The following is a 16,169-nucleotide window of genomic DNA, read 5'->3' as shown; positions in this document are numbered from 1 at the left end:
AATCCATCTCAGTGAATATGCCAGGCATAATGCCACGTGCCTGTGATCCCAGTTGTGTGGAAAGCAAGAGATATGAGGACAGTCATCTGATCGCAGCCCTGGGCACAATACCAGACCCTACCTGAAAAATAACTAAAGCATAAATGGGCTGGGAGTGAAGGTCAAAACATAAAGCAGCTACCTAGCCAAGTTAAAGGCTCTGAGTTCAAACCCTAGTGCTTCATCAAGAAAGGGAGAGGGAAAGGAAGAAGGGATGGGGGAAGAAGAGGAGAAGGAAGAGAAGAGATATAATTTATCACTATAAAAGTAACAAAGATTTAAAAGCATATTAATCTCTCAATGATAGTCAGGTTTCAAAATGGATGCTTTCAAATACTGATGGCAAGAGTCCAGAAGCAATTTCATGATGCAATCCACAGCCTTAAAATATTATCATTTTTAAAGAAAATTATCTTCATTCCCAATAACCAAGTCTAGCAAGACAGAAGTATCGGATCAATTCTCTAAAGGGGCAAAGAGATGACTAAATCTACACAAAGCAATAAAGGTTCTAGCTCTTCAATGACTGGATAGTTCTGTGAAATATAGAGCCTGTTTCTGTTTTTAAATATGATGACTAGTTTTTTTTTAATCTGTGACATTTTCCAAAGTATGGATCTAGGTTAAATCTCCTCTTACATACAGTTTTTTGTGTTTTCTTCTTTTTTATCATTATTTTTTATTAAACTTTTTATTGTCAAAATAATGTACAGAGAAGTTACAGTTTCATACATAAGACATTGAGTACATTTCTTACCAAACTTATTACCTCCTCCATTTTTCTCCCACCTTTCCCGTTCCCTGGTTACCTCCCCAAGGAAAGGTTTTGAATATAATTCTCATAGTAAAAGGTTGAGTCAATAAAAAGGAAAGGTTAACAATAGAGGTGAAATCAGATAGTGTGACAAGCAAGGGACCTAAGGCAGAAGGGGAAAGACAAAATGGAAGGATTAGTCTCAGACAAGCTCAGACTGAAAGTGAAATAAGTGAAGGGTAAGGATGGTGATAATTATGTACATGTATGGAGTAATGATGGGGAACACGAGTCTCGAGAGCAGAGTCTGTCACATCTGTCTTTGGGCTGCTAGCGCATAATGCATGTCTGCTGGCAGCAAGCATGCGGGAAGCACCTGCTCGGTGGATTAAGGCCATGCCCGCTGACCTCCACCAAGATCAGGTTGAATCACTGAAGAGAGTAAGAAGAAAATAGAATAAGGAGTCAAGGAGAAAACTCATGGTAGAGAGAATAGATTCCACTGGCACACACATGACCATGTTCTTGTCAGACAACTGGTCGCAGTATTGAGAAAGATTGAACACTTCCTCACTATAAAAAGAAAACAGTGGGTACTGAGCTACTGGCAGATGGTTTGACTTTCTCTTTTTTTTTAATTTAAATTTTATTGTCAAGGTGATGTACAGAGGAATTAAAGTTACATAAATCAGTTCATGAGTACATTTCCTTTTGAGTTGTGTCACTTTTCCCTCATCTTCTCCAAGTTTTTCTCCTCCAGTCCACCCCTACTCCCTCCATTTGTGTAATTTATTTCCTACCTAGTGTCTAGTGACACTAGACACTATCGCTACTGAAATGGTTCACCCTTTGCCCCACCATTTCACTGCTTCCCCTTCCCCTGTCCAAATCAGATAAACGTATACAAGTAAAAAGAGTACAGAAATAATGAAAAAAAAAGTGACAAAAGGGAATAAGCCAAGGGTGGGGAGAGGGAGGCGGTGGGGAGAATCATCTGTTTTATGGCACTTGATCTCTTAGGAGTTAAGATACAGAAAGACTTGTGGGGGCACTAGAATTCACAAAGGTACTAGAGATGATTTTGGATTTCAGCTTAGATTTCTTTCCTATTTTTTCTTGTTTTCCTTTATGTCTTACTATCATCATGGCAGCTGTTCCTTCTCTTGTCTGACTAATGGGCCTTTATGCAAAGTCTTTGGCAGTGACCAAGATGGAAGCAATGGGAAGTGCCCCATGGCTCACAGACATCTCTATTTCATGGCCCATCTTACCAAATCTCACAGTTCTACACACCATCTTTATGCCAATTGTTCCTACATTGATGAATCAAACTGGTTCTTTTACTAGAACTTTGAGCTCCTAATCAACTACTTATTTAGCAGCTTAAATGGGTGCTTAATAGTCCCACTGGCATTCTATGTCTCTAGCTTTATCATCTTCTTATCTTTCTCAACACAGTTAATGGTGACTGCATTCTTTCAGTTAACAAAGTAGGCCCAAAACCCTAGAGTTTTTCTGGTGCCATCAGCCCTATCAGTCGTGCTTTCAACACATTTTTAGACATTAACTGTGCACCTCAGGACCTCCAACTGCTGCTTTCCCATACATTTTTCTGTAGGTATTCTGTAATAATTTCCTACCGGTTTTCCTGTTTCTTTTCTTGGCCCTATGATAATCTAACACCAGTCATGAAAAGCTCATGGGCAGCTAAGTTAGACAATGAGATTTTGGTCCTCTTGCCCTCCTGCGGTCCCATTTCATTCTAAGTGACAGCTGAACTCTACCAGGCCTTGGTGGCTCAAATCTATAATCCTAGCTACCCGGGAGGCTGAGATCTGAGAATTACAGTTCAAAGCCAGAACAGGCAGGAAAGCTCCTGACACTCTCATCTCCAATGAACCACCAAAAAGCCAGGAATGGAGTTGTGCTTCCAAAGCTACAATGTTAGCCTTGAAGGAAAAAGTTAAGGGACAACATCCAGGACTGGAGTTCAAGCTCCAGTACTTGCCAGGGAGGGGAAAGAAAGGGGAAGAGAGATGAAGGGCAAGAGATGAGTGATACAATGCAAGTCTAGTATATACATGCATAAAACCATCACAATGAAACTGTCATAACCCGCCAGGCAGGGGAATTCTGGAACCTGCTGTGTCATGGCCTAGGACATAGAAGGGGGCGTGGCATTAAGCTATTTCAGGTGCAAGGAAGGAGCCCCCGGGGCCTGGGGTAAGGAGAAGCGAGGGCCCGGGGGCACAAGAGAAGAGAACCCGGGCCCCAGGGAGAAGAAGTGAGGGCCCGGGGGCACAAGAGAAGAGAACCCGGGCCCCAGGGAGAAGAAGTGAGGGCCCGGGGGCACAGGAGAAGAGAACCCGGGCCCCAGGGAGAAGAAGTGAGGGCCCGGGGGCACAGGAGAAGAGAACCCGGGCCCCAGGGAGAAGAAGTGAGGGCCCGGGGGCACAGGAGAAGAGAACCCGGGCCCCAGGGAGAAGAAGTGAGGGCCCGGGGACACAGGACAAGAGAACCCGGGCCCCAGGGACAGAAAGAGTGAGGGCCCGGGGACACAGGAGAAGAGAACCCGGGCCCCAGGGACAGAAGGAGTGAGGGCCCGGGGACACAGGAGAAGAGAACCCGGGCCCCAGGGACAGAAGGAGTGAGGGCCCGGGGACACAGGAGAAGAGAACCCGGGCCCCAGGGAGAAGAAGTGAGGGCCCGGGGGCACAGGAGAAGAGAACCCGGGCCCCAGGGAGAAGAAGTGAGGGCCCGGGAGCACAAGAGAAGAGAACCCGGGCCCCAGGGAGAAGAAGTGAGGGCCCGGGAAACGGAAGAAGACCCCGGGCCCGGAGGACAGGAAGGTCAGAGCCCCCAACAAATGCACACTGCTGGGGTGCCCCGGCCCGTGCACCTAAGCATGCCGGCCCTGCCCGGGAACAGGAAGGCCAGAGCCCGGGTCTGCAAAGATTCGGAGAACCCGATCCCAGGCCTACAGACTGGAGAGCCCCAGCCCTGGCCTGGGGGCAGGCGCGGCCTCGCCTGGGGTTAGAAGAGGAATCAAGCAGAAAGCCACACGATGCCAGCAAGGGGAGAGCAGCGAAGGAACCCAGCCGGCCTGAACAAGAGCAGAGATTAACCAGGAGCCAGTGGAGGAGCGGGCTGGAGAACACTATACACAGCAGGTGAAGGAGAGGAAGAGCGGGACGGAGACCACCAAAAGCAGACGAAGCAGCGGAGGAGCGGAGGAGCGGAGGAGCCGAACGGATACACAGTGGAAGGAGCGGAGGAGAGGAGGAGCGGAGGAGCCGAGGAGCCGAACGGATAGACAGTGGAAGGAGCGGAGGAGAGGAGGAGCGGAGGAGAGGAGGAGCGGAGGAGCGGAGGAGAGGAGGAGCGGAGGAGCGGAACGGATAGACAGTGGAAGGAGCGGAGGAGAGGAGGAGCGGAGGAGAGAGGAGAGGAGGAGCGGAGGAGAGAGGAGAGGAGGAGCGGAGGAGAGAGGAGAGGAGGAGCGGAGGAGAGGAGGAGCGGAGGAGCGGAGGAGCGGAACGGATAGACAGTGGAAGGAGCAGAGGAGAGGAGGAGCGGAGGAGAGGAGGAGCGGAGGAGCGGAGGAGCGGAGGAGCGGAACGGATAGACAGTGGAAGGAGCGGAGGAGAGGAGGAGCGGAGGAGAGGAGGAGCGGAGGAGAGGAGGAGCTGAGAAGAGGAGGAGCGGAGGAGCGGAACGGATAGACAGTGGAAGGAGCGGAGGAGAGGAGGAGCGGAGGAGAGGAGGAGCGGAGGAGAGGAGGAGCGGAGGAGCGGAACGGATAGACAGTGGAAGGAGCAGAGGAGAGGAGGAGCGGAGGAGAGGAGGAGCGGAAGAGAGGAGGAGCGGAGGAGAGGAGGAGCGGAGGAGAGGAGGAGCGGGACACACGACCGGATCATCACAGACTGTAGAAGGAGCGGAGGAGTGAACACCACCCACCACTCAGCCGGCGGATGACCAGGGCGGGGAACACCAATAATCCGCCGGCAGAGGAACGGGTCCCCCCCCCCTTCACCCCCACCCCCCCAGCACAGGACCACCAAGCAGCACCCTCAGGAGCAGCAGGGTGCTGACACCACCTCACTGTGCCTGATAGCCAAACCCTGGGGGCGGGGGAGACCAAGCGGCCACAGAGAGGAGCTGCTGGCCCGCGGAGAGGAGCGGATCCCCCTCCTGACAATAAACCATCCCTTTGTTTAGCTACACCTGGATGTCTGCCTGGTTCCTGGCATGGTCTAGTATAGTCTAACAGTCAGGACATAAGGGTTAGGTTTTGCGCTGTACCATCTAGTGTGGAAGTCCAATGATAGAAGTTCATCTTGAATGGTGAAAGGGTTGTTTGAAATTGACAACTGACAGGGGAGGCTCATTCTGATATCAATAGGTCATGGTGGTGATTTAGCACTTAAGAATTCTCTATCTCACTACTTGGGTCAGCAATTTCTTTTTGATCTTCTCTCCCTTATGCATACACAAAAGCAGGGCACCAATGGCTCACACCTGGAATCCTAGCTACTCAGGAGGCTGAGATCTGAGGATTGAGGTTCAAAGCCAGACTGGGCAGGAAAGTTTATGATGCTCTTAATTCAATTGACCACCAAAAAGTTGGAAGTGGAGCTGTGGCCCAAGTGGTAGAGTGCCAACCTTGAGCAAGAAAAGCTAAGAGACAGCACCTAAGACTTGAGTTCAAGCCCCAGGAACAGAAATAAAATAAGTTAACTTGACATTAGGATTTAAAAATATAAAAAAATCCCTAACATCATTAATCTTAGATTTAAAGATAAAGACAGGAAAAAACCAAATGCCAAACGAGCATCATAATCAAATACCCAAATATTCTGCTATGAAGAATTATTTTCAAAAATCAAACTCAAATTTTATTTAGAATGGTTATTTAGAATGGTTAATTGCTTAAGCATAAATTATTTTAAAAGAAATGTATATGTCTGTAAGAACTTGCTGCTGTTGGTGTCTCTGTGTGTGTGTGTGTGTGTGTGTGTGTGTGTGTGTTGGTCCTTGTGAAGTTTGAAGAAAGGAGAATGGAAAGGAAGGGAGGAAGGGAGGGAGGGAGGGAAGGAGAGAAGGCAGGCAGGCAAGATCAACCATCAAACTGCCTGCCCAAGCTGTTGAACCAATTAATAGCTTTAAGCAAGTTAACTTTCTGTGCTTCAGCCCCCTCCTCTGCAATAAAGGAAAAATAATGATCTACTTGATAAGGTACGTGTGAAGATCAATGGCTCACAAACAAAGCTAGAAGTTCCTCAGATACAGAAAAGCTTTAAGTAGAAGCTGTAACATGAGTCACAACCTAGGAAAAAATTTCTTCCCCGTTTAAGTTACTAAATTCAGCACTGCAGTGTGCATTACATAGAGTTTTTTATTAGGTTATTTGATATCTTATTTCTACTCCTGGCCAAAAAAAAAAAAAATCTTACCAGTTTTTCATTCCACGCCTCCATAATTCAAAATCTGGTAAGAAGGCTCAAACATAGTCTATTAACTAGAAAGTGATAAATAAGGATCTAATTGTAAATGGATTTCAGTTATGTGTAGTTGACTCTGTTTTTCATCCACATGAATCAGGTATGGAAAAGTGATCATTAATGAAAATCCTTTTTAATTTTTTAAAGAAAACAGAAATGAGTTGAGGTCCTAAAACTTAGGGTACTCCCACAGTATTGATATTATGTTGTAGGCCAGGAACCAATGATTGAAACTTGTAATCCTAGCAACTTCAGAAGCTGAGTTTTGAGGACCAATATTCAAAGTCAGTGTGGGGAGGAATATCCATGAGATTCTTATCTCTAATGAACCAGCAAAAGACCAGAAATGGAGCTATGGGTCAAGTGGTAGAGCACTAGCCTTGAGCAAAAAAACCTAAGAGAAAGAATCATGGCCCTATGTTTAAGCCCTTGTACTGGCACAAGGTATTAACCAAGTAGATAACAAAGATATGAACTGGATTTTCAGCTATCTTCATGTACACATGAACCTGTCCATGGACCGTGGACTTGTAGGCATAGTTTGGAAAATAAACTGTAAATTGAATTCACACATACCTTCTACGGTCACTGTACATTCTATTAATTCTGTCCCACTCTGCATTCAGCTGTGAGAGCAAATCCCTGATCTGGATGGCTTCGGGTCCAGAGGCCTCTACAATAACGTCGGGCTGCTTTTCATGAATGACCGCAATCTGCTCTCCAAGTCTGTCCAGTCGGTCTTTGATATTCTAAGGACATATTGTCACACATTAACAAAATCAAGCAATGCAAAAAAAAAAAAAAAGAATCACAGAGAACCAAAATTATTTTATTGTTTTACATCCACTTAAAATAATAACAAAACCAATTAGTATTGCTCAAGAAAACTGGAAACCCTATCTTGACCAAAGTATGAGAGTGCTGTAATAGTATTTGCAAGGGAAGAAAAAATTCTCGAAGATGTTCCAAGTGGCTTTTGGACAAAATACAGGACAAGCAGCAATAACAACTGGAGGGAAGGGGTGACATTGTCCAAAAAGAAATGTACTCTTTTTCCTGACTAATGTAACTGTAACCCCTTTGTACATCACCTCTATAGGAACCGTTTTAAAATTAAAATTTTTTTAAAAGAGCTTCAATAACAATCTATGAAGTAGTTGGGTATCAGGGCACATACCTGTAATCCCAGCAACTCGGGAGGCTGAGACAGAATGATCAGGAGTTCAAAGCCAGCCTGGACAACACAGTGAGACCGTATCTTAAAAAAAAAATGCCTGAAGTCTCCATTGTTGCAAATAATTAATAACTGTGTATACATAAAGCCCTATATCCACTTTTTTTGAGCTTCTTTTGCTCAAGGCTAGTGTTCTACCACGAGCCACAGCACCTCTTCCAGCTTTCTTTGAGCACTTTATTGGAGATAAGAGTCTCACAGACTTTTTCTGCCCCACCTGGCTTTGAATCGTGATCCTCAGATCTCAGCCTCCTGAGCAGATAGGATTAAAGGCATGAGTACCAGTGCCCAAATTATACCCACTTTTTAAAAGTTAAAAAGGGGGCTGGGATACGGCTTAGTGGAGAGTGCTTGCTTAGCATGCACAAAGCCCTGGGTTCTAGTCCTCAGCACCACTGAAAAACAGAGCTAGAAGTGGCGCTGTGGCTCAAGAGGTAGAGCGCTAGCCTTGAGCAAAAAGAAGCCAGGGACAGTGCTCAGGCCCTGAGTCCAAGCCCCAGGACTGGCCAAAAAAATTAAAAATTAAATTAAGAAGTTGTTATATTTCATTGATTAATTTAGGAAAGTTGTACTATTCAAATATACAAATCTTGGCTTGAACATTCAAGGATATGGACCATGTAAGGAAGCGGAGTAACACTCTTCACTTTGTTTCTCTATGGAAAGTACGGCTACTTCAGCGCAGTAGCAGGAGACTGACCTTCAGGCAGTCTTCCTGAAGAGAGTAGTCCTCACACACGGTGGTATTCAGCTCAGGAACTCTCAGCAACAATTCAACATCCTCGACTGTCTGCAAGGTTTTGTTAACTTCAGCCAGATAATCAGCAGGAAGAGATGATGACCTAAGCCCAGAAGCAGGCTGACCTGTTTTCCTCTGTTGAGTAGGAGTTGCCTATAAAAGAAATTTTTATTTAACAACATTGAATTGTAATGCCTGTTGAACTGAGTGATCCGTGCTTACTGACGCTCAGAATTTGATCAGCTGATGTTTTGAACAATCGAGCATTTCTAGATGATGATAATAATAATAATAATAATAATAATAAATAAGTAAATAAAAGAATTGAAGAAGAAAGCCACTCCTAAAAGGTACAGATATCTTGAAGGGCTCAGACTTGATCCAAAAAATCCAGAACACATGACCAATCATAAGGCTTTACATTTCAATTTCTTTGTAAACAGCCACATTCCAATGTAAAACCTATTAGAATGGAAAAGATAACATCCCACTAGTTGGATTATGTAAAGCACAGACCCATGCGCGTGATATCCGACATGTACCTAGCAAGAGCTGCAGGGGCTATTTAAACACCACTGGGATTCTCCAATCATCCTACCTTAATTTTGTTGTATCTTGTATGCAAAAGTAGCAACCGCAAACGAATCTTTTCTTTCTCACTGTCCTCCATGGGTTGATGTAATATGCGTTCACCTCTTTGTAGAACTTCCTCAATCTGTGCTCTCTCCTCCTCCATCTGAAGGTTTAAAGAAAAAAGTGTTACTAGAAAGGAATAGGGAGAATCAGGGAAGGTGTGACAATGGAAGGCATAGTGACATGCTGAATTGAAACTCGTTTGTATAGTTCTTTAAAGACAGTGTGAAAAAGAAAAACAGAAAGAAGGGGGAAAAGAAGCCCAGAGGAAACCCAGTCACCATGTTGGATAATTCGTCTGTGAAATATAATGTAATTCATCTGAGTTATCAAATGCTGCGCGGTTTCCTTAAAATACTTCATATTTTAAACAAAATGTCCTGCAGCTAGTTTAGTGTAAGTTAGATTAAGAATCACCTTATGGGGCTGGGAATATGGCCTAGTGGCAAGAGTGCTTGCCTCGTATACATGAAGCCCTGGGTTCGATTCTTCGGCACCACATATATATAGAAAGGCCAGAAGTGGTGCTGTGGCTCATGTGGCCGAGTGCTAGCTTGGAGCAAAAATAAGCCAGGAACAGTGCTCAGGCCCTGAGTTCAAGCCCCAGGACTGGCAAAAAAAAAAAAAAAGGAGAAAAGCCTCCAGATTCATTAAAAAAAAAAAAGAAAAATCACCTTATGCCCATAAATATGCTGTATTTGTGTGCACATGTGCACACACACGTGCAAATCTTAAGCATTACTTGATATTCAGAAAATCACATGTGAATTTCTTCTGTCAAGTTAGGCAGATTACATTGGTAAACACTAGCAACATAAAAACATAACTGGAAAGAAAGTAAGAGCAAGACATGGAAAAGCACCAACCTTTTCATAGCCATCCCTGGATTCCAACTGTTTTTCTACAACTTTCAACATATTTTCAATGTCACTTTCTAATCTTTCTGTGTCTGAGAAAGACACGCCTGCTTCCAGTGTTTCAGTGGCGACCAGGCCTTGGTATGATACTGGCTCCTGAGCAATTAGCAACTGTGGAAGGAAAAGATGCCGCTGAAAATGAATTGTTACCTCGATTTTCCATAATGAATCAGACAGACACGGTAGCCAGAGAGGAATTAACATTTACTTGAATTTACATCAACCTCATTCAATCTTACAGCAAAGATGTTACTAATCTGGGCTTCTCTGCATAACCCATTGTCCAGATGCTGAACAGAAAACGATGTGAGGTGATATGCAATGGCAGGTGGGTGCATGGAGCACAGTGTTGTAGGGAAAGATCACACATAAGCAGAGCTATGACCCAAACGCCAGCCTGTTGTGGCCACAGAAGGGAATAAAGGCCGCCATATTGGACTCTTCCCAGTCAACTTTCCCTGAGAAGAATTTTCCCTGGATTTTTGTATTCACATTTCAAAGAATGAATTCCTACATGGAGTATTTTTCAGATGCCTTTAGAGGAAACCATCGTATCTGTATAAGTGAAAGTCAGTATGGCAATTTTAATAAAACAAAGTCTATAAAAATAGCACAGTGTAGCCAGACACTGATGACTCATGTCTGTAATCCTAGCGACTGAGGAGGCTGAGATCTGAGGACTGTAGTGCCTTGCCAGTCCAGGCAGGAAAGTTCACGAGACTCTTATCTCCAATAAACTACTCAAAAAAAGCTTAAGTGGAGCTGTGGCTCAATTGGTATAGTGCTAGCCTAGAGCACAAAGAGGCTTAGGGACAGTGCCCAAGACCAGCAAAAAAAAATAAAATAAAATAGCATGGCAAGTCACATACTGATATTAGAAGTATCAATTGGCACCTGCTTCCTGTGGGACTACTTGGAAAATCTATCCACAGCCTTGCGATGTACAACTCTGCAACAATTTCAAGGAATCCTGAGACTTAGCAACAACTAATTAAAATCGGTACACATCAGACAATTTTAACAAAGATTTATAAAATCTCAATGAAAGTAAAAATTCACTGAGGAAATTATAATACATCGTATATTATAGTATTCTACAACTATGAAGAATCAGTTCAAAAAAACACATACAAAATTCTACTGAATGGTGACACTTTAATGTCATATACCTATGGAGGGAAAAAAGATGGGAAATGTTTAAAACTGTTGTTTATGGGGATGCTGCGAATTTTGTCTCTTTGTACTTCCTGTCACTCCACCCCTATGTACATTATATTTTATGTGGTACCAAGAAAAATCTACTGTAGATTCTCTGAAAACAATAATATCAAAACATTAAAGAGATGAGCTTGACCTCAAGGAAGACAAAAACCAAACTTGTAGATTTGAATACCATAAGTATGTTCCTAAGCTATAAAAGAAAAGTCGATGATAGCAGATATTCTAAATTAAAGCTAAGCTAGATAAAACCTATTTTCTGTAATAAGTATTGATCCTTTTTCTTTGATGATTTCAATACACAGTGCTCTAGAGGTTAAATTAAGCAGTCCAAATATGCCATCCCATGGGTACAACTGAGATTTTCAAAACTTCAAACTTTCTTTGAATGATCTTCTGAGGGGAGAGGGTATTTGTTTCTTTTTGTTTTCTGTGTCAGTATTGGGGTTTGAACTCATGTCCTCAAGCTGTCACTTAGGTTTCTCTTTGTGACAAGAATCTCACCGATTTGTCCACAGGGACTAGCTTCTAATGACAGTCCTGAGGCATGGGATAAGATTACATGCCTGGCTGAACACCTAGCATGAATGGCACCAACTTCAACTATGGTGGGTTTTTTTTTCCCCACCAAATCATCAAAATATTTTCATCTCTTCAAGTAAGCATTTACAAATGCCTGACCTCCATGCCAAGTGTTAGGAACACTAGTAAAATGTTTCATTTGCTCCTCTTATAAAATAAGGACAGAAAGAGACAGAAAGGGAAAGATGGGAGAGGGGAAAAGAGAAGGAAGAATGGAGAACACGGGGAGGGAGAGAAAGGAAGTGAAAGGGAGAAGAGAAATCAATCAAAACGTGGTAGGATAAGCACCTTTCTGTAGAGAAAAGCTCTTATGTATTATCCCTTTATATTAATTAATAAAATTACTTTAAATACATACACTAAGGGAGTATATTTGTCCATAAAATCTAAATTGTGAAGTTACTTAAATTATCCAACGTATTAACATATCGAGCACAAAAAGTACATGTTTAATATAAACACATATATTAAAGGGTGACTTATAAAATCAAGCATTTAAGAGTCATAACCCTTTGGGAAAATAGCCTCATTATTTTGCAGCCAACTCTAATCTTTAAGAAGTGTCTTTCTTCAAATAGGTTATTTCTTCAATAGTAATTTCTCATCTTTTCTACATATACACAATCATAGATAAGTGCTAAATGTCTTCTGGTTAAAGAAAAAGTGATTTAAATCATTTTCATTTTTAAAAAATTCAGGAAGGTGAGAGAAGTCAAGGGAAAAGGAGGAAGATGAATGGAGAGAAAACGGGTGGGCGAATTCAGTCGTTACATCCGATATACCTATGCGAAAATGAAACCAGGTAACAAGGATGAATGGATGGGGTTGGAACCAATGGGGAGACAGTAGAAGGGGTGATACTAATCACAATGTACTTATAAACTGATTTGCTGAACTCAAATCTTTCCATACGGCTACTTAAAGATAATTTTAAAAATAAAAATTAAAACAGTCAACACACACATACATACACACAATATTCTCTTTCAAATAAGCCACATACGCATGAAGAAATGGCTGGCTATAAAAATGGACTCACCCTGGCACTTCGGATGTGTTGAGACACCTTTTCGAAGTTTCTGTTCAGCTCGGCTAGCTTCGGTTCCACCAGCTCTCTGCCGGCACTGCCCCGCGCGCTCATCAGAGCCATAGCTTGGTCACGAACACTTCCTACCTGGAGGCTGGCATCGTCCAGCTCAGAAATTAAACGCTAATTGTGGAGGGAAGAAAAAGTGAAAACGCCAAATTATCCCCAAATAAGAATAAAATCTAACAGAGGTGACAAGCTGACTCAGAGGGGAGGGGAGTTCTGGAGATCAGTGGGGTTCCTAGCAAAGAAAATTACAGCAAAAATCGTTCATATCAAGTTCACTGCAGAGCTCAGTGTTTCCCGCCAAAATAAACGCACAGGAGAAGAGCATGCGCACAAGGACCCCAGAGCATCCACATGCTAGGAGGCTACAGCAGGACAGTCCATGCCCCAGCAGTGTTGCTGGTTCCTCGAAGCCTGGTACCTTCACGATTTCTTCCCGTTTGCTGGCTGGCTTTTTCTCAATTTCATCCAGCAGAGCTTCCGCTTGGTAAAGCCAGGTACTTATGTGAGCAACATTTCCATCAAACACTTCCAGCTGGCGCTGGTGATTCTACAAAGGAATTACGAACATAGGCCGACATGATCATAGGAAAGATTTCAAGACCAAATGGATGCTGCATTTAAAGTGAGTCTCCACCTTCCTGCACGGCTCTCTTCTTTAGTCACTCTATCTCAGCCTGAGAACTGGATGTTTATGGCTAAAGCCATCTTTCAAGTGGTTTGATTTAGATCTCCATGCAACAGGGAGTTGAAAATAGAAGACAAAGCTTCTTTTCCAACTTTATCTCATTCATCTCTTATTCTGCACACTTACACCAGAGCTCATCTCATTAGTCACCCTTGCTAATGGTGACCCTGGAAGGAATCTAAAGAAATGGCGACCAAGTGGTCTAAGATTCTGCCTGCTCAGCAGCCCAGGGCCGTAGCTTGTCTCCTTGTTTCTACCACACCAGAGTAAATATTAACTTTTCCATATGTTATATACGGAAAGTGAAGCTTGCTGATAGTACTAACATAACGCACATATTAAATTGTGAATGGAATGCAAAGTCTACACCAGGTCACAACAAGGTCAATGGCCTTCGCCACCCCACACATCTTAACTGACTTGATCAAATGCTCAAACAGAATCACCTCTTTTCTGTCTCTAGGGATTCTGTTAGTTGTATAAAAGTCTGGTATGTTCTGATATGTCAGAACCAAAGAATAATTGGTAAATGAAAACTCTATTCTAAGAGGAGGGGTAGAGAGACTATATGCATTATCAGAAGGGGCCTAGAATAAGATTATGAAAATTTAATGGTCAATTACTATTAAATAATTGAGAGTACAATGGTATTAAAGATTAATATACTTGTAGTATTTAATAACTGTCATATCCCTAATAATATTTAAAACAAGTTGTTTTACATATCATTATATAGGTCATGTTTTAGTCACAAAGACAAGTCAAAGAAATTATAAGTCCATGTTACAGATATGAAAACTGAGGCACAGAGAACATTTTAAGTTATTTCCACCTAGCTATTTATTAAAAAATTTATGAAGACCATCATATGCTAGAAACTGTGCTAGAACTAGCATACTATTGTTTGGACAATATTATGATATGTGTTTGTGTGTATGTGTGTGTGTATGCACACACATATATATAGCACATATACACTATATAAGAGTACTAAAATTAACCACCATACTTCCTCATGAAAATGAAACAAAGTAGATTTACTTAAATATTCAAGTACATCTCTGCAGGAGAGCAGTGGCTCGTGCCTATGATCCTAATTACTTAGGGGGCTGATCTGAAGATCATAGTTTGGAGGCAGCCCAGGCAAACAAATCCTCAAGACTTTGATCACCAAGTAACGGGTAAGAATGTTAGAAGTTGAAGCATGGCTCAAGTGGAGAGTGCCAGATACGCATAAAAAGGTGAGGTGAGTGCATGAGGATGCACTCCTGCAAAATAATAACAAAACAAGGACATATTACTTATTTGTTCCTATAACCCCAACATTTCATCCTTTCCTAGAGATTATTACAAATTCTTCCTAGTTAGGACCTTCTCAAGAGAAAAATAAAATGTAGTTTTTCTACCCAAAGCTATGTGCACTTAAAAATGAGAGAAGAATGCATCATTAAAATTCGCCTAGGGACATACCAGCAAGGTACCACACCAATCCTCCGTCCAGGTGCGGACTCGGCTCCACCCAGCGTTAAGGACACAGAGCTTTTCCTCTAACACAGGCTCGCTGCCCGGGACCAAGCTCTGGAGGGAAGCACTATTCTCCGTGATGGCATTTAAGTCAGCTTTTCTCTTTTCCAGATCCTTCAGAACATTCTAGAAAATAAAAACAGCAGTCCCACTTGCTCGCTCATAGTATTAGAAAAGTTAGGGAAACTGTTTCTTCTTTATAAGCACCAAGAGTCTGTGACTCCCTAGATAATTGCAACCTGTCAAAAGCTTACAAAAGTCCTCATCTTATTGACATCATGAGAGTTCTCCAGTTCCTAATGAAAACACAAACGTTTAATTAAGCCAACATGGAAGAATGGAAGACAATCAGATGTGATGAAAAGATAATTACCAAGTATAAGTTTCATTTAGTATAAGCAATCACCAACTTCTTTCACCAGAGTTGTAAAGAATCAACTTCATCCTTCCTGACAGTTAGCAAAGCAGAAAGATCCCAGAACTAACTTCTTTTAAAAAGTCACAGTGAAGTTACTTCCTAGATTACTAGAGGAACAATTGCTATATACTATATTGAAGGGGGTGGGGAGGGAAAAGCTGCTAATGTTTCCTGTAAACTTTGAGTCTCACAGGAACTGTGTGGTGCCTCTGCCTCATTCATCCACAGGATGCTCTTCCTGTCTCTCCTGCAGCCCCTCTGCCTCCTTTTCCCTCCCACACTCATGGCCTAACCACACTTTCTCTGAAGTATCTACAACACTGAGACTATTCTATCTTGACTGCCAGGTATCACGTTCACAGAGCAGTGCAGGTGAGCAGAGACTGTGTCCACAGCAACCTGGGGTCTCCTGAAGGCCAACCACAAACCCCAGTAGAGGCCTTCGACACTGCCAGCGAGGCTTTATGTGAAGATTCAATTCCCTAGCAATTATCCACTTTCTGCACTCATCCTTCCTGCTTCTCTCTTAGCAGGGAAATCAAGATAAATAACCCAATTTCATACAAGAACTACTCTGTGTTCCATTGGATTCTCGGTCCACCTTGGAAGCAAATCAACACTATTTTTTTTCTTTTTGCTAGTCTTGGGGCTTGATCGTAGGGCCTGAGAGCTGTCCCTGAGCTTCTTTTTGCTCAAGGCTAGCACTCTACCTCTTGAGTCACAGCACCACTTCCAGCTTTCTCTGTTTGCGTGGTACTGAGGAATCGAACCCAGGGCTTCATGCATGCTAGGCAAGCACTCTACCACTAAGCCACATTCCTAGGCCCCA

General features: G+C 42.9%; 1 protein-coding gene across 11 annotated transcripts in view; it reads right to left on the bottom strand.

The window, feature by feature from the left end:
• Utrn (utrophin) overlaps positions 1 to 16,169 on the bottom strand; it is a 431,942-nt gene that overhangs the window by 249,246 nt on the left and 166,527 nt on the right. For all 11 annotated transcript variants that reach the window (XM_048354234.1, XM_048354228.1, XM_048354231.1 and 8 more), the window contains 7 exons: positions 14,869 to 15,048; positions 13,132 to 13,260; positions 12,657 to 12,827; positions 9,767 to 9,928; positions 8,866 to 9,003; positions 8,229 to 8,420; positions 6,871 to 7,043 (listed from right to left, as the gene is read on the bottom strand). In XM_048354234.1, coding sequence (XP_048210191.1) covers positions 6,871 to 7,043; positions 8,229 to 8,420; positions 8,866 to 9,003; positions 9,767 to 9,928; positions 12,657 to 12,827; positions 13,132 to 13,260; positions 14,869 to 15,048 — 1,145 coding nt within the window. The remainder of the gene's footprint in view (positions 1 to 6,870; positions 7,044 to 8,228; positions 8,421 to 8,865; positions 9,004 to 9,766; positions 9,929 to 12,656; positions 12,828 to 13,131; positions 13,261 to 14,868; positions 15,049 to 16,169) is intronic.

This window comes from Perognathus longimembris, chromosome 9 (assembly GCF_023159225.1).
Source record: "Perognathus longimembris pacificus isolate PPM17 chromosome 9, ASM2315922v1, whole genome shotgun sequence".
NCBI lineage: Eukaryota > Metazoa > Chordata > Mammalia > Rodentia > Heteromyidae > Perognathus > Perognathus longimembris.
This window is presented reverse-complemented; position numbering and strand designations above follow the sequence as displayed.